The sequence below is a fragment of the Ochotona princeps genome, chromosome 10, assembly GCF_030435755.1.
Source record: "Ochotona princeps isolate mOchPri1 chromosome 10, mOchPri1.hap1, whole genome shotgun sequence".
Lineage (NCBI taxonomy): Eukaryota > Metazoa > Chordata > Mammalia > Lagomorpha > Ochotonidae > Ochotona > Ochotona princeps.
This window is the reverse complement of record NC_080841.1, coordinates 49,960,434-49,983,745: the sequence shown is the minus strand read 5'-3', so window position 1 is coordinate 49,983,745 and position 23,312 is coordinate 49,960,434. Positions and strand designations below refer to the sequence as shown.

At 51.4% G+C, this 23,312-nt stretch overlaps 2 protein-coding genes across 4 annotated transcripts in view; one reads left to right on the top strand and one right to left on the bottom strand.

The window, feature by feature from the left end:
• Positions 1–3,462, top strand: part of AKT3 (AKT serine/threonine kinase 3) — a 261,075-nt gene extending 257,613 nt beyond the window's left edge. For all 3 annotated transcript variants that reach the window (XM_058669410.1, XM_058669411.1, XM_058669412.1), the window contains exon 14: positions 693–3,462. In XM_058669410.1, coding sequence (XP_058525393.1) covers positions 693–778 — 86 coding nt within the window. In that variant the 3' untranslated portion in view covers positions 779–3,462. The remainder of the gene's footprint in view (positions 1–692) is intronic.
• A 2,528-nt stretch (positions 3,463–5,990) lies between these two features.
• The window catches only part of SDCCAG8 (SHH signaling and ciliogenesis regulator SDCCAG8), a 221,153-nt gene continuing 203,831 nt past the window's right edge, over positions 5,991–23,312 (bottom strand). The window contains exons 17-18 of the mRNA XM_058669413.1: positions 15,019–15,145; positions 5,991–6,060 (exon numbers count right to left, since the gene is read on the bottom strand). Of these exons, the coding sequence (XP_058525396.1) occupies positions 6,031–6,060; positions 15,019–15,145 (157 nt within the window). The 3' untranslated portion in view covers positions 5,991–6,030. The remainder of the gene's footprint in view (positions 6,061–15,018; positions 15,146–23,312) is intronic.

Sequence of the window (23,312 nt, the reverse complement as noted above, 5' to 3'; positions counted from 1 at the left end):
TGACTTTGCTAATTTTGTCATTGTGGGACTTGACAAAATCAAAAGTTATTGAAAATTGTTTTTTTTTTAAGCTTTATTTATTTTTATTGGAAAGTCAGATATACAGAGAGGAGGAGAGATAGAGAGGAAGATCTTCTTTCTGATGATTCACTCCCCAAGCGGCCACAACAGCTGGAGCTGAGCCAGTCTGAACCCAGAAGCCAGGAGCTTCTTCCAGGTCCCCCACGCAGGTGCAGGGTCCCAATGCTTTGTGCCGTCCTCGACTGTTTTCCCAGGCCACGAAAAGGGAGCTGGATGGGAAGCAGGGCTGCCGGGATTAGAACTGGCACCCATATGGGATCCCGGGCTTGCAAGGCGAGAACCTTAACCACTACGCCTATTGCACTGGTCCCAAAAATTGTTCTTTCTTATAAACTGTTTTCCTCAGTGGTTTTTCAGTTTCACTGAGTCTTGACATACGGATATGTTTTTATGAAATCATTTTTTATGAAATCATTCTTGGTGGAATGTGGGTTTATGAAAATAAGATAACTTTTAAAGTATAATTTATTGTATACTTTAATGTTAAGCACAGGTTTATGAGCACAATTGCCCCTGTTAGCTTTTCCTGTTAGGAGGTAAGGAAATATAGATGAGAGATAATGTTGCAGAACCATAAATAAAGAACTAAAATCGCTGTTTCCCGCCCACAGATGATGAGGATGGTATGGACTGCATGGACAATGAGAGGCGGCCGCACTTCCCTCAGTTTTCCTACTCTGCAAGCGGACGAGAATAAGTTACTTTCATTCTGCTACTTCACTGTCATCTTAGATGTATTACTGAAATGATTCTCGGACAGCACCACCAGTCCTCGCTCTGACAGGCAGCAGGGGCACCTTCTGACATCCAGACTGGCCCAGGGGCCTCCCCCTCGCCACCTTTCACCCACAGGAAAACACAGACGTAAACACACTCTGGTTTTTGTTTTTGCATGAAATTCTATCTCAGTCTAAGGTCTCATGCTGTTGCTGCTACTGTCTGACTATTATAGCAACTTTAAGAAGTAATTTTGCAATCTTTGGAAGTCATGAGCCCACCATGTTTATTTGTGCACCAGTTGTCACCTTTTCTCTCTTAGTTTTTGTTTTTCCCTAACAGTGAGGGCTAAATGAGATAGGCTGATCTAAGGTACATTTTTTAACTTTCTAGAGGATAAATCAAAATCTAATTAGACTAAGAACTAGTTTATAACTCAGAACAAGCAGTTATGGAAGGGTGGTGATGTGCCTGTGGAGAGCTTTTGTGAAGTACATCGGATGGGTGTGTACGGTCGGTGATGTATCGCTAAGGTTGGGCTGGGACTTGGTAGGAAGCGTTGGAGAAGGACTGAACAACGGCTGAGATACAGATATTATGTTTTAATTTCCTGTTGGCTATTGCAGAGGAAGCCCGGCGTCCCAATGCTGACCGTCCTAACTTCTCAGGCTAGTGGCCGTTGCTCCACCAAGACACGAGAGCCTATGCACAAAGTCATGGAGAGGGTCTTAGGATGCAGCTTGTGTCGAAGAACCTTTCCCCTGTGCTTGGAAACCTTTTTCCCGTCTTGACACTTATCACCTCTGATGGCCGAAGAATGTAGACAGATACAGTGATCCTGCTTTTCACCAAAATTTATTCACCAAGGCAAACAGGTGTTTGCCTGTTAGTTTTAATTTTTTACTTTCAGTTCTACGTGAGTTAGTCTTTTCTCAGATGTTAAAACTTTGTCCTTTTGATTTTGTTTATATTGCGGTAGTATTTATTTTTTAGTGATGAGAATTGTATGTCATGTTAGCAGATGCAGCTCCAACTTAGATTAAATAGACTTACTGCAGTTTCATTTGACCTGTGTGCAAGGAATGTACATGTCTATGAGAATCATGCACTTTTCCTCCTGGGTGGAAAAAAATACATATAAGGCTCTTACATTTTGTAGTATAATTTGGCTTTGGAAAAAGGGATGGTATCATTTGACTCCCTTGGTGCTGAAAATTAGAAAATCCCCAATTATCCATGCCAAGGGAGGGGCTACTGAAGCAGGGGTTTATGTTTGCTCATTTAAGAACTGAAATGTTATAATGGCCTGGCAACGTAATGTAATAGAGAAAATCGAGAACTGAATGATGGTAAGAAAGGAAGTTTCTTTGACAAAATGAACACAACTTGAATATTTACGTAGTAGGCAGTGAAGGGTAAGAATCTGGTGTGTCTCTTCTGATCATGGTACATTTATTACTCAATTAAGCCATCAGGGAAAACAAACCAAGAAAGAACACCTCCAGCTTTTCTTTTCTGTATATACTCATGTCCCAATTCCAACACTTCTCACTGTCGGGACATGTATGCAAACCTCATCTTTCTCCTTCATTAATGATGATCTTCAGATTCAACCCTTTGGTGCTAGGAGCTGACATTTTCCAAAGCAGCCAATGAAGTCCAAGGCGCTGGGGGCCATTCCTGTGGCAAACAGGAGGCCACCCCTCCATGGCGTGATCATGGAGATGCAGCTGTGTTTATCTAACAGCTCCCGAAAGGAAGACTATAGCATGGCAGAGTGTTACATGACCGCATTGTGTAGAAGAGTAAGTGACTTTCTAAGTGGAATGAATCCTAGTCATGATGCAGATGTCTTAGCCTCTTGACACGCCAAGGGTAGCTTTGTAGCTCGGAGCCCACTGCTGGCGGTGGGTGGGCCTCTGGGGCCGATGGGGATTGAAGGGCATTTTACCAAGGCAGCTAAGACATAGTCAGACATAGATTTTGTCCTAATTTTTCATATTTCTACATGAGTGAAGGTCGTTCTTAGTATTGAGTAGTAAGTTACAGTAAATTTTAGTTTCCTTCTCCCCTCCCAGTCTTGGAATCATGTTGAATGTTTCACTTTGACAAGAAAGCAGCTAGAAGGTTGATCCTTTAAATTGTCTTGCATCCATCATAGAAGGAGGGAACAGGTGAGAGGTTGAGAAGGAAGCTGGGACTAGCTGATACTCAAAGCATTTATTCTTTTAGAGGGAAAGCGTGACACCCTACACTAAGCTCATAGCTTCCTGTTTCGGTTCCCCTTCCCCCTGCTAATCTTAAGATGATTTCCATGACCTTGGCCAGGGAGAATTCCTGAAGGTGAATGGCAGGGCCCTGGGCTGACTGCTCCCACAGCTGACTTGCATTTGTGCCTGAGGTTCATTCATTCACTTCACCCTCTTGGATTCCATTATGTCATGCAGGTGTTTTCTTGGCTTTGTTTTTGAGAATCCTGTATTTCCACTGCAGATCTCAATGTACTGGCATGGAGGAATAATAGAAAAACAGAAAGGAGTGTAGAGGGAGAGGACTCGACTTCCTTGTGCTGCCCGTAGCCGTAGCTTGGGCTCCTGGTGGGCAGAAGACTTGAAGCCTGGAACCATTTTATCAGAACACAGGTCAGACTCCGGGGACTCCAGCCCCACAGCCCAGCACGAAGTCTGAACCGCTTGTCCTCCCCCTCCCCCCGCGCAGCCATCTTGAAGGGAACTGGCCATTTCTGCTGGGAGTGTTGGCAGAGTTGCTCACAGCTTTGCTTTCTATACACTAATTACGTAGCATTACTCCAGTATTGTTTTCCATGTCCCATACTTATCTCCGGCTTCTCCAAGCTGACTGTTCTTGCAGGGGCCACTTGCTTCTCCTAGAGTACAATGGTAAGGGCCTTCCTTACTAACTGCAGGGTCGCTCTCTCACACCTCAGTGTACACACTTTGCTGCTACTGTTTGTACTGTCTACAGTAGAACTTCCTTATCTTGCTCCTGGTAGTGCATTACAGGCAAGCATGAAATGTATTTATTTAAATAAAAAAGAAAACTTCTAAATTGGTAATTGAATTACCTCCCTGTAGCTTTATAGTTTGTGACATTTCTTGACCTTGCTAGCTCTTTCATTAGATCCGCGCAAGATCTAGTTATCTGGTTAAGATCTAGTTATCTGGTTAAGGATTTTAAGCAGATGCACCTATGAACCCAAGAACTGTATTACTCTTACTGTTGGTCATACTAAAACTGTTTATTTCCTTAAGTATATGACCCACAAGGATGTGAAATAACTACAAGAAACTGTTTTTGTACACTGTACATCCTTAGTATTTTTACACGTATATGATAGGGATGCACATTATTTTCCTTCGTACAGACAGCTTAAATAAAGCACTATGTCAATCTGCTACTTCTCTCTTTATTGTTGTTGGATATGGTTCTGTAATCACAGAAAATTAAATTTCCTTCCTGGAAAAATTTTTAATAGCCCCACCTGGTAATCACTTACCCTGTATATAATGTGACAGGAAAAGACGTGAACTCCTTGTAGTTCACAACCCACGAGAGGATTTTCCTTCACTGAAATGGCAGTAGTGTGCTGTGTAGATTGAGGAAGGGCTGCCTGCTCCCTCTGGGGAGCTGCCCACCCCTCAGCCCTGGGTGTCAGACAGGCCTGCTGGGCAGCAAGGGATGGAGTAGGGCTTGACCCACCACACCCTAATCATCTTCACACCCAGCGGTTCGAACCCAGGATTCTTAAGGCGTGTAGCTCATCACTGATGTCTTCCTGATAATGTACTGCTCTGCGTATTTCCTGTCTTCAAGTAGATTTCTAACACTTCATAGCAAATTAACAAACTTTGGCATGGGCGATGGGTGGTAGGCTGGCTGGACTACGGTGTGAGTTCTGTTGACTCCTTCTGGACGGGGCCTTTCTCTGATTTTACCTCATGAAGCTAGTGTGGAACCTTGGCTCTGCTCCGGGAGGAAGCCAGAGTGAGGAGTGGCTTTGGGGGCCAGGGTCAGTCAGGCATGTATGTGGGTGTCAGCCCAGTTGGAGGGCGTTCTTGCACATACTCTTCTCAGAACCACTGGGGTTGACAGATCCAGGAGGCTAAACTAAAGTGACCTCTATAATTCTTTAAAGGTGCTATTTTTAGAATATGTATAATTTATTCACAGTATACCTAAAAGAGAACCAAGGACAATTAAAATATCTTATGTGACAGCCTTCATGTCTAGCACATTTGATGCAATGAGAAACTTCTGAATCTGCATAGAAGTTCTGCTATTTCAGGCTTGGACCTTTTACACACTTGAGAGACTCAAGTGTTCTCTGTGCGTGTCATGGCACCGCCTCCGAACCCTGACCCTGAGAGGCAAGGCTGAACATGCAGTCGCGTGGGATCTGGGCTGAGATGGTGGTGGTGGCGGTGAGCTGCTGGCTAGGGGGAATCACCTAAGGCCAGGGACTTGTTCCAAGCACAGCCTTGCCTTTAGCGTTCCATTGTCATCCTCACATACAATGCAAAGCTTTCAGCATCCATCATGTTTATTCCTTTAAGCATGTGAGGGCTTAACTGTGTATAGTAGAAATACTATTTTAGACTCAAAATAGTCTGTGTACAGATATTTGATAAATTACACAAATTTTCTAATTTCACCAAGTACGTTTTTAGGCTCCTCTCAAGTACTGCGTTATCGAGGAAAAAAAATCTGACGCCATCAAGCCAAAGCTGCTTTCCTGTCTGTGCTGGCAGGCCAGGGAGGCCCCTGCTCCTGCACTGCGCAAAGGAGCAGGGCGCTGATGGGAGGCACACACAGAGGAAGGGCGCTGCACAGACCACGGGAAGGGAAGAAGAACGAATGGCAAGGACAAAGTTCGGCCCTTGATACCCTTTGGCCTCGTGAAAATGTGCCTTTTCAGTGTTTTGTTCATCACTACAAGGCAAAAAGGAAACCTCATTCTTCAAGTCTTTAAAGAGTTCATTTATTGTGATTCACGTGTGTCACTTAGCATCCCAGTGCAGAGGCTTCTGGAAACCCAGGAGGCACTGTCCTGGTGTCAGGCGGCAGCGACCGTGAGCCTGGCAGTGAGGGCCAGCCCTCGGGAGCCCCGGTGCTGCCCCCTGGCAAGGTCGTGCTGCGCTGTGGCATAAGTACAAATCAGATGACTGTAAATACCTCTTTGTAAATCATTTATTTCACTCTGTTTCATCCAGGTCAGCAATCAGATTGTGGCATGCTGGGTAACTGGAAAAAAAAATAAAAAGTCAGTTTAAATAGATCATGTTCTTCACTGTGACTTGTCTGCTTATTTGCTGGTTTAGTCTCCTTTTACAACTTTGTAAATTTGGGGAGAAAACTATTTCTCTTGCTTTAAATGAGGAAATCACACGTAAACTGAACATCTGTGCCCCGTCTTGAGCCCAGAGTCCTTGTGCAGGGTGAATACAGGGGTAGTGACTGCGTGTCGGGCTTGGAGTCTGAAAACCCCCTGCGCTCCACACAGCGCTGCCTCGGACACGGGCAGGACGGCAGAACGCGGGCCCTGGAATCCGCTTTCCGAAAAGTGATCTGACTTGGGTAGATCATCCAAGTAGAAGGAAAACAGGTGAGAAATTGGTGGAGAAACTGTATAAACTGAATCCCAAGCTTTAGCTGTGGACCTTTATTACAACATGCCAGTTGGAAAGGCCGCCTGTGCCATGCTGCAGCCTGGGATCTGGCGGGCTGTGGTCTCACGCAGATAACATGTCTGTGTCCAAACAACTTCCTGTGCATGGGGGTGGAGCCGGCAGCTAGGACACCTGCTCTGCTGCCACAGCTGTCCGGGGCCCTGGGGATGGCGATGGTCCCTTCTGGGAGTCTGAATTCCAGAGGCGAGGCAAACTAAGACATTTCCCAAATTCCACTTTTCACTTCAGCAGATGAGAGGAACTCAGCGCAGCCAGGCGCCCAGCCTGCTTTCTTGCTGGCAACCACTCGGGAGAAGACAGTGGGCCTGCCACCCTCTGACATGGTTGCCTGCACCAGAACCGTGGGGGGGTGCTCTGGTCAGCGCGGTTCACCCCGATTATTTGAGGAGTTTCATGCCAGGACAGTGAATGAACCTGAAGTCCAAATTTGCACAGTTTATTGCCTTTAAAACAAAATTAAAACTCTTATGTGAGAGACAAAGCTCCCCTCTGTTGGCTCACACCCCAAATGCCCTCAGTAGTTGGGGCAGTGAGGAGCAGGACTGGATAGAACCCCGGGAACTCTGACATGCAATTGGGGGGGGGAGACTCAAATGCCAAGCTACAAGCCTGCTCCTACTGCCTTTAAAGAAAAAATGGAAGCTAACATTTCAGTTTCCAGTAGATTTCACAGTGTCCACTTTGGAGTAGACAAGTCTGAGGTGAATGGTCTGGGCACAGGGCAACTGGGTATAATGTGCATGGCCTGGCCCTGTGCGATGTGCGTGGGGGCCACTCCAGGAGGCTGCAATTGGCCTCAGTCCACTGGCGCTGTGCCAGGCACAGGCAGCACCTTCCCTTGGAGTGCTCAGGTCCATGTGTGCTGCAGGCCTTGCCCAGGGGCCACAGGGAGACTGCCAGGCTCTAGAAGGCCACACAGCAGACGGGGTTCCCTTCCTGTCCTTGGCGGGTACCCATGGCGCACAGGCTGCTGCCGACCTGGGCTGACCATCATGTACATGGTCCCCATGGAGAGCAGAGCTGCCTTTCAGCCTCGCCTGGGCTGGCTGGGCACAAGGCTGGCAAATGGCAGGTGAGGCAGGCTGCCTCAGTGCCCCTGAGATGGCACCTTTCACTCTGCAATGACCTTGATGCCAAAGGTAAATGGAGAACAAAACAGGTATGTCAAGGGAAAGCCAGGCTGAACATTGAGCCACAGGATTCAGACTTGGATGCCGGAAGGAGATGGAAAGACTGCTGCCCGTTCTGAACCTGCCCACTGCTCCCCATGGTGCCTGTGAGTTCCCACCATCCAGTCCCCCGGGGCACTGGCTGCAGGCGGGGCCCCCCCTTGGCATGGACAAATGGGGTCCACCTATGGTCTCCCCACAGCAGAGCAGCTCTCGCCATCCCTGCAGATTTTCTGCCGTATCAATTTGATGCAAAGCCCAGAGTTCATCTTCACTTTCACACCGCGAGCACTTAGCGTCCCTCTGCAGTGCTCAGCAGAGTGGGCGGACACACGTCTCCCTGGGCAAGTCTGTAGTAAGGCTCATCTCAGTGCTGCCCCAGGCATGACCAAGGTCACAAAGACTTCCTCTGACACCCCCCAGCTCCCACAGCTCCCCCAGCTCCAGGCTTGCTTCCACGAAGCGGGTACAGTAGCCCGGCACAGTGCTGTGCAGAGCAGAGTGGTCCATGCGCCACCTGCAGTTGTGCCCTAGGGCACCCTCTCCCCCTCTGTCCCCTGCTGGGCCGCTCTGGGCGGCTGCGCTCCGCCTTGCAGGTGGGGCAGCTGCCCTGCGCTCTGGCAGCTGCGGCTCTGCCGGACTGCAGGCCCGCAGAGGACAGAGAGCCCCTTGGGCGAGCAGGCTGCTACGCACCCATTGTCCCTGTTCTCATTCCCAGTCCTGACAGCCTTGCTCTCCGCACACCCCTGACTTCTGGGCCTAATTTATTTCTGAAGTTTGACTTGAAGTTCCAGTTGAACAAATGAGTTGCTCTGGTGACCTGAATTGTTCCCCAGGCAACCACGCAGTGGGGGGTCCACCCTAGCCTGGGCTGGCGCTTTGTTCCCAATCCACAACAAGGGAGAGAGATGGAGCCACCTCATCCTGCCCACAGGGTACCCAGGCTCAGGCCTGCCCTGCTTCCAGCTGTTGCTCTTCCCTCCTTCCTTCCAGTCCCTCGGCAGCCACTGCACACCCTACCTCCTCCCTTCGCAGGGTGGTGGCTGGCCGCCTTGTCCCCCTCTGTGTGGCCAGGTCAAGCCACGTGCATCAGTGAGCACCCAGCTCCTGCTGCTGCCTCTCCCCAACCTGCCAGGCTGCCTGCCCCCTTTGTCTGCCCCCGGCCCAGGTCGCTCCAGAGCAAGGCCACTGCCCTGTGCCTCCATTGCCCAGCTCCCCCCACAGCACCACGCCAAGCCTGCCTTTCTGTCTGTAAGCAACAAGAACCCTGCTTCCAGGCCCACGGCGAGCTCACTAACAAGCCTACTGGGCTTCAGCACCAGTGGTGCTAGGCTCCGGGTAAAGAGAAAGCTCCTTGTTAGAGAAACTGGCCTCTGTTCATTTTGCCAGAAGTCAAAGTGTAAGAGAGCTAAGCAGTTGCCCTGAAGTGGCAGAGCTGAGACTTGGCACTGAAGGCACACTGCCCAAGGTGAGACTACCCCTGGCTGTGAGTGCTGCCTGGGGACCCAGCTTTGAGATCTGTGAGGCTTAACAAGCCCAATGTGGAGGGGAATATGGAACAGATGCCCCAGGAGCCCTGGATGGCACACCTTGCTGAGCAGGTGACCTCCCTGCGCCCTGCAGAATTCTGGAAATGTGGCCCAGGAGCAGGGTGGCTCCTCCAGGCCCCCTTTTGGCCCCTATTACCCCACCTCTCCCTAGCACAAGCCTGATCCCCTCACCCAGGTGCCTCATCCCTGTCCCAGCTCGGTCAAGTCCTCTGTGGGAATCTGGCTGTTGGCAAGCCACAAAGTGGGGCAGGAGTTCATGGTGAGGTCACCACCGAGCAGCAGCAATTCATCCCCCCCACCCCCGCTTGCTGCCCGGCTTGGCATCAGAGGAAAAGAGCCCTGTGCTTCCTGGGTCTGTGCTGCCCCAAAAGGGTGCAGAGCCTAGAGGCTGGAGAAACCAAGAGACAGACACGCAGGCGGGGCTGCCCCGTCGAGGGGAAAGGGCGGCTCCGGGGGAAGCAGCCCCTGGAGCTGGGCTCAGCGTCTGCCGTCCTGGCCAGGCCGGGGCGCCTGTGCACATGCAAGTCTGGAATGTACAGTGCTACCTCAGAGCAGGCTTGGACACAAGTGTCCCCTCTGAGCTCTTGCAGCCCTGGAGTCCCCTGAGGCGCGACAACACCCCCACACGGGCAGGTGCCCGAGTTGTATAGGAACCCCATTTCCACGGTAAATAGAGTTTAAGAATTCCCAAAGGACAGACAGTGTCACCCACAGCAGAGAGCAGAGCCTCTGGCTGTCTCGTGTTTCAAAGTGTTAAAAATAAAGACAACATTGACATTTGGGGTTGTAATGTGATGGAATTACAGTCTTTTAAAGGCAAGAACCACTTATCTACACCACATGCAATATTCAGTGTTTTGTTCACTTGTCTAATTGGATTAAAATATTTAGCTCCCTTTAAAGTCTTGATTGTGAATTTCTATTGCAAAATGCAATGTCTGACTCAGGAAGCAGTAAGTGGAGTGCACGTATCTGAGGCAACGGAAAATGCAACTTAGTTTGCTTCCACAATTCTTATTCTCAGAGTGTGCAGTGTTGGGCAAAGTGAACTGTTAGAGCGGCGAGTCTGGCTCGCATGAAGCCCGTGTGCTTTTCAATATTAACCACACACACAGGGTGCTGTTACAAACCACAACAAAAACCACCCAAGAAGTTCAAGATGCTACAGCAAGCCTCCCCGAGGGTCATGGGAGCCTCCTGCTGGAGACGCAGCCCCGGTCTCATGTCAGGCCAGACACGCAGGCAGCAGGCAGTTAATGCCATTTTAGCTGCATATGTTCAAGTTTATTTCAAAAAAATATGCAAGTCACTTTGGTTGACAGTGTCTCATACACAGTTTTGAAAGAATCAGGGCAAACTTTAACAGAGTCAGTTTTTATTTGAAAAATATTTTCTGGGAATGTATCAGTGTTTATTTTTGAGACTGACAATTCGGGTGAAAATCAGGATAAAAACAAAAAAACAACAATTTGGTTGAAATCAAATTGTTTGTTTTCATCTATTTAGAATTCTTTCCAAAAAAAAAAAAAGAATCTTGGTTCAGGAGGAGGCTTTTTAAATTTATTTTGTTCAATATATTTGCTGTTCCATCCCTGCACCATCTGTCCAGCAGGTAGCTCACTTTGTGGGAACTCTTAAGTCAGCAGGGTGAATCTCCGGGAGATCTGGAGGGAGCAAGGAAAAGTCGGCGCTCCCCCCTGCAAGTCTGCACTGGGGCCCCCGGCACCCACTCTGGGCAGCACCCCTGGGCCAAGCCGAGCTGCCCCGCCCAGGGCAGCCCTCAGCCCTCACTTACGGGCAGTCCCACCTGCCTCGCCTTCCTCCCTCAGCACTGCGCCGCTGCTTCCAGTGCTTGTTTGTGGCTCTGGTCTCGGAGTCCTTTGGTGTAATGAGATCATGTCGACGATCCTGAATATAATCACATATGGCTGCTGGATCCGCGCACAAGTTTAAATCAAATTAGTAAGTACATTTGCTGCCAAGAGTGCTTACAAGTCACAGGGCCAACGGATTCACCCCCGACACATCAGCTTCAGACTCTTGTTTTCTCAACGAGAAGTGGCTCTGATGAAGGGTCTGCAACAGTCCCTCCCAGAATGAACCCTGACGACAGAGCCTGCATGGCCTGCCTAGGGGACGGTGCGTGGCTAAAGCTCGAAAGGGGCCTCCGCGGCTCTATGGTCCCATAGGGTCCCCACTTCACAACATTTAAGTGTAACATCCTACAAATTTTCCTCTCGCCAGAGGCAGCAGGAAATGCATATATAACCATCATTTCCAGTCAGTCCTGAACTAAGACTAAGCTGAGAAGCCAGCCTCGAGGCGGTGGTCAGCACCCAGTGCCACCTCAGGCGCCGAGCTTGCTGCGCTTGAGCGTGCTCGGGGCAGGAGAGTCACCGGGCCGGCTGTGGCCACAAGCTCCCTGTGCTAGACACGTGCGTGTGCCTGTTTCAGAATTTAAACAGAAACAATTGAGAGTAATCAGCCCTCTGAACAGGCTTGATGTTTCCTGTCAGGGGCCATAGGCCAAGGTCAAGGCCAAACCCACCCCCCACCATCTGCTTCAGGGCAGTGGGCTCAGGACAGGGCCGTGGAGCAGGGGGTGGGACTCAGCCTCACTGCAGCTGTCTGCACCAGAAAATAGCCATTCTCTTTTGGGCTCTGCACAGAAAGAGATTCTTAGTTTGACTTGTAAAATGATTATACGCCGAGAAAACGGGCGCCTGGAGCTACACCAGACCTGAAGGCAGCTTGGCAGCTGTAAGGGTCCGGTGCCTGAGCCTTGGGGTCAGAGAGTAGCTGGTGGCTGGGACACCAGGGGCTGGCGTCCTTCCACAGACCTGCCTAGGATCACAAGACAGTCTGCCTCACCTCCACGCTTACTAGTCAGGGAGATAATTAGACACAAGTGATTGGAGAGGGACCACAAGACCCCCCACCAGGGTGAGCCCAAGGACCCTGCTCTCCACCAGAGAGCACCCAAGACCACCCATCTTGTCAATCAGTTTGTATTTGCAGGGGTGGGGAACATCTGGCTTGCACGCCATGTAAGGCCCCTGAAATCACCTGGTACGGCCCTGCCAAGGCAGCCACAGGTGGGAATCAAAATTCAGGACATCTAGAGCAGGCTGATTGTTAACTGATCATTTTTATTAACATCCAAATGGCCCTTGGCAGAGAGAAAGGTTCTCCGCCCCTGCGAGTGTCTGACGTAATGGAGCCCAGGCAAAAACAGGCAAGTCCAGCGTGCAGAGTCCAAACGTATGCAACTCCCAGATGTCAATCACAAATGCCATCGTGAGCATCATGGCCATGTCACCAGCTAAGGCCCCACGGACACGAACGGTAAAAACCACAGGCCAGGAAGAGAGGGGCCACGCGCTCTCTGCGGGCCAGGCCCTCCCTGGGACATACTTCAATAAATCTGGCGTGGCTGGCCCCACTTCTGTCTCTCTGATCTGCCACTCAGTACTGTCGGTGAACAGGCATCAATCAAGGCGAACCAGCTGCGACCCGCCGAACCTGAGCGGACAACTCAAGTTCACTCCAAGGCCTAAGTCCACAGAGAGCCCCGATGGGAGGGGCTAAAGTGACACTGCAGAAGAGCAGGCGTAGGGATTGGACACTCCACAAGGACTCCGAAACCACAGCCTGGCCTCCTCTTTAACCACTAGCATGAGCTACTCAAGGCCAACATCTCTCTCTACCCATTTTCTCTTGTCCCATTCACAGTATCTCCAGGCACAATATCTGAAAGGCCCCTTTAAGTGGAGCCAGATGGGCAGGTGTCACATAGCACAGGAAGGGGAAATCCTTTGGTGCTTCAGGCAAGGAAAGAAAGCCCTGCTAGTTTTGAGGGTTGAGGGTTTTGTCTGTCTGTTCTTAATGTGCTTTGTGAAAATCCTGTCGTTCATTCATTTGTCAACCACCAGATTTTTTGCAAACTCCTGGAAGGGGCTTCTGAGCCACAGGGGTGTGAGCTGAGTTCCTAGGCAGGAAGCAGAGGGGTGTGGGAAGGCGAGGCCCGGTTGCCAAGATCTGGTCCAGAATTCAGAGAGAAAGGTGGTGCACTCCAACCTTTTAGGGAGGCTCTCCTCTGCTCAGCTCTGAAATTCGTAGCCTGTGGCTCTAGAGGCCGAGTGTCACTTGGGGCATGGGTCACAGGTAGGGAGCCTCATCACCTCCCTAGACAGCCAGTGGCCCCGGTGGCCCTGGGCTGCATGGTCTGGGCCATGTCAGGGAACTACCCACATAGCTGCGGTGGTTAGGTGAGGGGTCAGGCATGCGGCACACCCAGGAAGCAAGGGCAGCTCACCCTATCGCTGCCGCCCCACAGGCTGGCCTCTGCCATCCCTGCGTCTACACCTCCCCCCACTGCAAGGGGCACCTCCCAACTGCTTCTTGGGGCAGGAGGGAGGAGAGGAAGGAAAGCCCTGACGTTTCTTAGTAAAAGCAAGAGCCAAAGGAGCGGCCCACACTGCACCCACACAACCCCCAGCTCCCTTGACGTCCACTGTGCAGATGGGAAAGCTGAGGCTCAGAGGCCCATGTGACAGCATCCAACTGCAATCATTCTCTCCCTCCTGGCTCCAAATACTTTGCAGGCTCTCCAAATGCACCGTCCCCCATAAGGAACTCAGCTGCTTATCAGAACGCAGGTTTGTGCGCCCTGCTCCCTGCCACTGCTGCCTTGGTCGGCGTGCAGCACGGTGTGAGGCCAGCCTCGGAGCATCCGTTCCCACCTGCCGATCACAGCAGAGTCGGGTTTGCACCTGCAGCCGGAGCCCAGCGCCCAGCAGGCAGCTGTGCTCTGACCTGTGGAGGAGCGCTGCCGAGGGACACGGGCTGAGGCCCCTCCCCAGCACTCGGGCACACGGTCATTCTGACAGGAGAATGCAGGGCAATTCCTCACCATTTTCTTATCCTGATGCATGTTTCCCATTAATCACTCCAGGCTCTTACTGTGTGAAGTCTCCAGGGTGCGCAGGCAGCACCTGGGTGCAATCCTAATTAAAGGCAAGCCCACAGCCAGCCCACAGACCACCTCATTATCCTAACAGATTGCTTGATGGGGCAAAACGCACAACCTCTGACAAGGAGAAGGCATTCTGAGAGATTCCAGTTCACACTCCAAAATCTCCTGGCCACTTCTCTGAGTCCCACCGCTGACCCTCCACCTAACCTGAATGGTGCTGTGGAGCCAGCCGCGGCCTCTGCCTGCGCTTCATGTCCCTCCCAGAGCCGCACTGTCCCTCTCTGCCGGACGGCCAGGATTAGGCCCTTAAAGAGAATGCATGTTCCTAAGCAGGACACTGCTGGGCGCTCTGTACGCCCGTCCCTGCCGGCTACTTCAGGACAAGGCTCCTTCTGCATTCCACCCACGATGACTGTGCGAATCGGGAACACCCTCTTCCTTCTTCAGCCCTCCGTCAGGGGTGGTTCTAGGCCACCCTCCTCCGCGAAGCGGACCCCACCCACTGCAGGCCTACTTCCCTTCTCCGCAGCTGTGCTGTCTGCAGGATGCGCTCAGCACATGGTGTGGCTTGCAGATTTCCCCTGAGTAGACTCCAGCTCCTTTACAAGGTCAGGCCACAGTACCCACAGCTATGGCCCCACTCTGCCTACCCGCCCCCACACATATACATAACCTTTGGGATTGCCCTTGTAGGCGATGAGCCGCCCCTACGTGCTCAGGCGGAAGTTTTGCCTGCTTGAGGTGCACACCTGAGGAAGAGGATCATGACATTGAACCACCTAAGTGTCCCAGGACCGTGGCTAGCCAGTGCGCGATACCTGTGTCCGTAGCCGGTCCACTTCCTCCGCCAGGTTCTGTCTCTCCAGGAGAAGTTGGTTTTGTTTGTTGAGGAGCTGCACCAGCTGCTGGGCTGTGGCCTGGCTGTGCCTGTCCAGCTGCCTGAGCCTAAAGGGGGGAAATCGGCATTAGAGATGGGCCTGAGAAGTGGTGGCTTCAGAGAACAGAGGGAGCTGGCAGACAGCAGCTCTGTGGGCAGGCTCCATTGCTCTGTGTCCTCCAGGGCAGGTCCTTGCAGAACTGCAAGCTGCAAGTCCAGGGTGGCCCTAAGGTGCCAGGCTCCGCCTAGCAGTGGCCTGCGGTGCGCACCTGGCGTACCTGGGATCTGGAGCTTCGGCCATACACCACCAATCAGACGCACACAGAGACAAGCTGGGAAAGTAGAAGGCCGACTGAAACCCTAAACTCGCGGCAGAGGTCAAAGGCCAGAGGCCTAAATGGCTGCCTTGTTCAGCTGGAAACATCTCAGGCACGCGAGGCAGATGCGGGCCCTGGCTGGGGAAGTGGGCGAGGGCGGGCGGAAACACTCAACTAAGGGTTTTCCATTATTAATCACTCAATCACGGGCGCCAGCATCGCTGACCAGATGTCTTTAAAGATCCTAAATTTGTCATTCTGCTGATGGGCTCTCCTCTCCAGACTTGCTAATTCAGCCTATTAGTCTCACGTGTCCACAGACGGCTTCCTACAGCCAGCAGCACACACACCCATGGAAAATGTGGGTTTTGGAGTAAATCTGAAGTTGAACCACTCAGCACTGTTCTGGAAAGGGGACAGATGTGGACTGTTCTTCCCAGTCCTCACTGATCAAAAGCACGAGAAATAGTTCATTTGTATTTGCACAAGGGTAGCTCAAACTCCAGAGGCCCCCCCAGTTCTGCAGTTGCCGCCCAGGTAGGGGCCTGTGGTGGGCGTCCCGGTCAGTGGAACAACTGGAGCCTTGGAGTTTGCCAGCCCAAAGCTACGCTACATGCTGCAGCGACTGCAGGCGACTGCTTTCTGGGGAACTTGGCGGTGCCCATTTTGCTAACCATCTCCACAGACTCTTCCAGGAAGTTCATCCTGCTTTCCTGACTGCCCGCAACTGCATATAACCTGGCTGGAGTCTTGGTTCAACCACACCAACACTGAGCCGCTTTTCCATAGAGGCGTCCTACGCCTGCCACGAGAGACCGCTCACCGCACACGCTCACACACACCTAGGGCGACTGAGTCCCCTTTCGGGACACAGCGCTGCCTCCACCCTGGGCCAAATATGAGTAGCTCCCTGCCTCTGCTTGGGGTAAAAGATCCCAACGTGCCCGCGCGGAGGGAAAGGCAGTACAAGCCTGCTGAGTGCAGCCCACCTCGCCGTGCTCACCGTGAGGCTGGTCTCCAAGTTGCCCCCCTTGGGGGCAGAGGCCGGGTCAGCCACAGCCACCTGCCAGCAGCTTCGGGGACCTTGAGGCCCTTCTCGGCGTCCCAGACATGGCCTTTCCCCCTTAGGAAGCTGACAACGTGCTGCTTCCGTGTTTAACTCTGCCGAGAAACCTGCTCGAACGCAGCTGAGCCCTGTAAGCGCTTCAGGTTGCTGCTCCCTTCTAATTAAGCCAGGGTGTAGAGAGCCCCACCGGGCCAAGAGTTACCACCTGCTCCAAAGAATAGAAGCATGTGACAAATGGAGGACAACACTGAAGCTCAGGGGCGAGGGGCGTTAGGAGCGGCCACTCTCCTGTGGTCCCTTGCCCTGTGCTTGCTGGATCAATGGAGAACAGCCACGGCTGGCTTCCCTTCATGTAATGGAGCTCCTTGAAAGGAGTGACTGCCTGGTGCGCATCAAAACCTATACTGGTGCGAAAAGCTCAGCTGCCAGCTTTGGGGCCCTCAGGACCCAGACAGGACTTAGGGGCGTTCTGTGAACTGTGGGCCTCGAAGCCACTACGGTTCTAGGAGTGTGGGTGGTGATCGGCCTTCCAGAAGAGTTGAATCCAGAGCCTGGGTGTGCGTGAGCTCCACCTGGGTGCAGGAAAGCAGCTGCCTGGGGTCTCCCAGCCCAAGTGCCCCCTGCTGCAAGGAGCTGGGGCTCCTCTCAAAGGCCCCCCAGACCCTCGCTCAGGGAGGGAGTGGTCCAGCAACTCCACCCTTCTAGGCGTCCTTCCCCCGCAGCCCCCGGGGTGTTCCACCCCTTCCTGACAGCGGCCACGGCGATGGCCGCTACCCTTCGCTTTTTCTCTCCACCTGCAGCCTGTAGTCTCACTCAGGAAAACCACGAACGCCAGCCCCATGGCCTTTCCTAAATAAGTCAGACTTTTGATAAAAGAAACTAGGCTGAAGAAATACATTTTTTGTGTGTGTGACAACTCTTTCATGGCCTATAACAAATACTGGAAAAAAAAAATTTTTTTTAATTTTCATTAAAAAGTTATTTCAGGAAAGGCCTCAAACCTTGTACAACCCAGCACTGTTAATGGACGCGTCATTAGCACCACTTAGCTCTCTGCAGGTGTCCTATGAACACTCAGGTTGAGTTTCTATTTCCCACAGTGGCTGTTACCCTCATTGTTGTTCTCCTGTGTGTGTGTGTGTGTGTGTGTGTGTGTGTGTGTGTGTGTGTGTGTGTGTGTGTGTGTGTGTGTGTGTGTGTGTGTGTGTGTGTGTGTGTTCAACCAACCATAGCAACTGCCACCAAGGACAGCAGCTCACATTTACTGGCCTTATTATTTCACACCAATTACTTAATCGAAAGTTCACTTCCGTGCTGTGACGTACCGGCTCATCTCATTCCCATTTCACAGACAAGAAAGCTGCAGCTGAGGGGTTCATGAACTTGCTTGGAGCCAATGCAGGCAGTGCCCAGGTATTCTTAACCATTGTGGGTGTCTGTAGTTGGTTAACTCCCCAAGTTAATACCTCAAAGAGACCACGTCTTGGTAAATACTTGAGGATCAGATACTCGAGTGGAGACGGAGCTACATATGGTAGATCTCAGGGAGCTCCCTATCAACTGAGGGGAGGCTGATCTGGTTCAGAGGGTGTTACCAAGGCACAGGTACAAGAGGTCAGGATGGCAGGTGGTGTGGGAAGAAGGCGGCCGAGGCCGTGGCTCACCCCCATCACAGCCAAACACCTGCCCTGTGCCAGACCCTGTGCCGAGAGCTTAGTACTTTATTAGTGTTTGCAGTTCCAAGGGGCAGAAACTACAATGCCCACTTTACGGATGAGGACACTAAGGCACAGACAGGATAAACAAACGGTCCAAAGCCATGCAGCTAACACATGGGATGTGGAAAGGTGATGGCCTGCAGGGGCAGGGCAGGACCCTTCCCCATGGATGTGGCTGAACCAGAGGCTGGGGGCTGCTTAGCGGAGGGTAACCCTGGACCCCATAAGGATTTGTAGCTAAATTAAGAGGAGGTATGGACCTACCCCATGGCTTGAGGTGGCATCATTTGCTGAGAGAGGATGGGAAGACGGTCAGGTGTGGAGTGGAACAGAAGATCTGGGGCCAGGGGAGTCTGCGAGACCTCTGGGGCAGGATTCTACGGCTCAGGGTGTGGAAAGAACAGGGCCTGAACTCCAATGAGGCAGGCCAGAGCTGCCAGGTCAGGTCATAAAGGAGGATTACGATTGGTTAGGGACTCCCAACTGGGACAGGTTTTAAAATGAAGACATCTTGGGCCGGGATCCCACGTAGGCATTGGTTTATGTCCTGGCTGCTCCACTTCCTATTTGGCTCCCAGCTTGTAGCCTGGGAAAGCAGTGGAGGACAGCCCAAGTTCTTGAGTCCCTGCACCGCGTGGGAAACCCAGAGGAAGGTCCTGGTTCCTGGCTTTGGACCGGCTCAGCTGCTGCCTTTGCGACCATTTTGCTGGAGTGAACCAGCACATGAAAGATCTTTGCTTCTCCTTCTCTCTGTAGATCTGCCTTTCCAACAGAAATGAATAACTCTTAAAATAAAATGCAGACATATGAGCACCACTCCCTCCACCTGGAGCACCCCCTGGCTGATGAACCTCAGTGGTGCTCAGTGAGAGGACGGGGCCGGAAGAAGCAAGCCCTTTTGGCAGCTGACCAAGCATGAGAAGCTGGCAAGCTCCCGGGTCGTGGGCAGGGGTGGTGATGCAGGGAGGGACCAGGGAGAAGCAGGGAGGAGAGGTTGGAGGGAGGCTTAACCAGCCTCTGTGAAATGCCACCTGGGAGCTGTGATGGGCAGGGAACCCTGACAGAATCCTCGGGCCTGTGACTGGGGCTGGTAGAGGAGAGCATTCATTACAGTAGAGGAGCTGGACTGAGGAGAGGCAGGCAGTGGGGTGCTGAGGACGCAACGACTTGAGCTGCTGGGGGCAGGCACTGGCAGAGCGAGGGAAACTCTCAAGGTAGGGCTGGCAGTGCCCTCCTCCCTGAGGCAGGGGAGGGCAGGCCCGGCAGTTGGTCCCTCCTTAGCCCCCTCAGGTGGGAGGCTCTGCTGATGCTGAGCAAAGAGGTAAAGCAGCTTCAGGTGGCTTCAGGATCGGTCTGTGGAGGACAAACGTTCTGGCCAGGGGCACAGACAGATGCCAAGCTGAGGGGGCGCCCTGTTAGGCAGACAGAGGTACCAGGACTTCAACTGCAAGGCGCCCTCAGTGCCCCTCCTCCCCTCTGGCCAGGACGCCTGCACGCCCGCCTGCTCTTTTGCCTGTGCCAGCCAGACCTGCCAAGCCTGCCCTCCCTGTGCCTGGGAGGTGGCCCTTCTTGGTCCTCACGGGGATGGAAACTTCTTTGCAGGGATTAGGGTTCATTGTCATTATCATGTTGAGAGAGTGCAATTTCTTGTTCTGTCTGGGCCTCTGGTTTTCAGCCATTCCCACTGCAAGGCCTTACAAAGGAAGGAAGGAAGCAGGGGTTGCCGTCCTGGGCCAACTCGGGCAGCAGTCCCTTCAGCACAGAGCCCCAGCAGTCTGCAGCCCACACTAAGGACAGAGACCCAGTGGCCAGGTTTCAGGGTTTCACCCTCATGTAGCCCTTTGTTGATCTTAGAAGACGTGTTGATCTTAGAAGCAGGCAGAGAAATGTCCTGTCCCAGGGAGCCCCTCGGGACCAACCTAGTATTGATAGCTGGCTGTCCTAGTGTCAGGCTTCCTGTCCCTGTCCCAGGCCTCACCCTTTCTCCCCGGAGGCAGCTGGGTTCCCCTGCCCTCACAGGGCATGGCCGGGTCAGCTGCTTCATGTGGAAGGGCAGCTGTGCCACTCTGGGGAGGACTCCCCAGGCATTGCCCATCTGGTAGGGGCAGCAGTTACCATGGGAACAACCAGGCCCAGGTTTATCAAAGCATACATGCAGAGAAAATCGCACGATCTTCACATGGGTGCTGGGCCTGGACACACGTCTATTGGGCCAACAGAGATCCTCTTACCACACCCCGTCGGCATTGTCAGAACCAGCATTTTTTTTTTTTAAAAGATGCAAGACTTCAAGATAAGATGGAGCAAGTGGTGAAATACAAAACAACTTTATGGAGCTGAGTGGGCTGGGGAAAATATCTTATGCAAAACAGAAGTGGTGCAAGCTGCCAGCTCTGGTCTATGCTTCAGACACTCATTTGCTATGAATACTGTGAAAGCAAGTGAATACATATATTTAAATTTTTTATGTTGTATGTGATACATGCGAAATATATGCGGTGTATAAATAAGTTTGGAGGTATAAGAACCAAATGGACACTTGTGAAGCCATGGCAGTGCCATGGGGCACCCCTGGGGGGAGTTCTCCTCCAGGCTGGCCCCACTCTGCACCTTTGGGCAGCCAGGGTCCTCCTTGGGCATGCACATTTTCCCATGAAGAGGTTTTAGTTTCACCTGGCAGCCTCCTACTGCCCACGGTTGGTACAGACTTGGTTTCGTTTTTGGCCTTGGTGTCGATGAGGGTGGAATGTTTTCAGAGCAGAGACATTTGTCCTGTGGTCACTCTGTGTTGGGCAAAGATTTTTCCTTTGTCTTCTAAGTGTTCTCAGATTGTTCAGACCACATGGCTTCCCTGGGAGAGGGTCCTTCTCAAGGGAATGCGGAACATTTTTTGAAACATCTTATGGATTAAAATGGCACAAATGCTGTAACTGTAAAATATACACTTACTTCTCTGCTATTCCCAGGAGTGCCACTAATATTTCCTAAGCATCCACTAAACACCCAGGATCATAAGATGTTTACATCCATGAACTGACTTACTGTAAGCATTTACTCTCCTACACTAATTTAATCCCCATAACGCTACAACACTGCAGGTATTATTATCATCTGTATCTTGGGAAAACAAAAAGCAAGGCCCAGACAGCCAGCGAGCGCCGGGGGCGCTCATCCCACTCCATTTTAGGACTCTCCTGACCCAAGGACTCTCTTCCTCCTCCAGGGGACCCTCCTGTGCTGCTGTGGCCTGCGGCCAGTCTCAGCAGTCCCCCAAGCCCTCCTGGCCATCCAAGTGGCTTCTGCGGAATAGCCCTCTAACCCTCTGACCGGCCTGCCCCACCTCCCTCTATTAGCATTCCTTAGCCCCATTCCTGCGAAGCCTTCTCACGGTGCTGTCTGCTTCCACTCAGTCCTTTGGATCCACACTCCCCACAACAGCTGGAGTAGACAGACCCTCCTGAAGGCAGCTCCCATCAAGTACTGGGCCACCTGCAGCTCTAAGCATGTGGCCAAGCCCCTTTGCAGGGGTGACAAGGACCTTCACTATCTGGCCCCTACCACAACTTTCAACAGCTTACACCCAGCAGTGCAAATGCCCACCGCCACCTGCCACCGTGCGCATGCTGTGCCCTCTGCTTGCAATCCCCTGCTTCCCACTTCCCATGACCCACACCTCCAAGTTCTCGGAGATTGTTCCACCCTGTGAAGCTCCTCAGCACCTCCACTGTGCTCATTGGCCACTCCCATTGAACTACAGCTTTCTTAAAGGCACGAGCCCCACCTTGTTCAGCTGTCCTCTAGCATTTAGCCAAGTGCTCGGCACTGAGATGGCAGGAATGAGCAAACAACTTAGCCAAACACAATATTTATAACAAGTGTAATTCCCTTCATAGGTCAGGCTGCTGTCATATGCAATAGCTTCATTCCTGAAAAAACCGTACCACTGAAATAAACTAATTGTAAGTATATTACTGGAACCTGCCATTTAGTTAAAATAATTCTGGAATGGGTTAACAAGTACCAGACTTGGAAGTGGGGGGCACCAGTTCGAAATCCCATCCCAAAAAACTCAGGCTGGAGGCTAGATGTTGCCCAACCTCAGGCTCCCCATTTGCCAACCAGACAAATCCAGCCTCCAGAGTTCCTGAATGGAAATGCCGGGGGGCGGGGCCCGGCAGTCTGTATTTTTATAAGCCCTCTGGGTGATTCTGATGAATTCTCAAGTGTAAGCACCACTGGTACATTATAATTCACAGTATTAATCACACATACAAAATGAGTTCTTCTGGAGAATAATTTTTATGTGGCTTCAATTTTGATCATCAAAACAACCAACTGTCTAAATGAAAACTATCCTAGTCTGCTCCTAAAATGTTTTGGCATCAGTCATGAGAACTTAAGCAAATCCTGTGATCACTTTGAATTTCAGTTTCTTCACATGTGAAATGAGAGGATAAGCTAGAACTGGGTCAGCAAACTTCCGACCACAGGCCAAATCCAAGCTGGCCCTCTGCCCATTTCTGCACGATCTGCTAGCTGACAGTGGGGTTTTTGTTTTGTTTTTACGTTTTTTTTTTTCAATGATTGAAATAAAAATGCAAAGGGGAGAGAATAATAAGTGAATGCTGAATGAAATTCAACTTTCAGTGCCCCTAACTCAACTTTCATGGCAATACAGCTGTGCTCATCCATCCGGGCTCTGTCTGTGGCTGCCCTGGTCCCAGTGGTTACAACACTGACCACACGACAGCAGATCACATAACATTTCGTACCTGACCTTCTCAGAGAAAACAGTGAGACTAGAAAATGGTCTAATTTCTCTCCCAGTTCCACATTTCTACAACATTATGATTTCATAAAATTTTGCTGTGTTCCCATCTTTAAATATCACCTGCCATCCCCAAATAAGGATAAAATTTTACAGCTACAACAAACAAAAAAGTTATCTGCAATATAGTCATAATACACCTAAAGTGCCTACGTTAATACTCTACAGATCCAATTATTCTGATGAGTGGCCTAGGTAATTATTTTTATGAACAAATTATGCTAATTTTAAAATATTTTTATTTTTATTGCAAAGTCAGATATACAGAGAGGAGGAGAGACTAAGAGGAAGCTCTTCCGTCTAAGG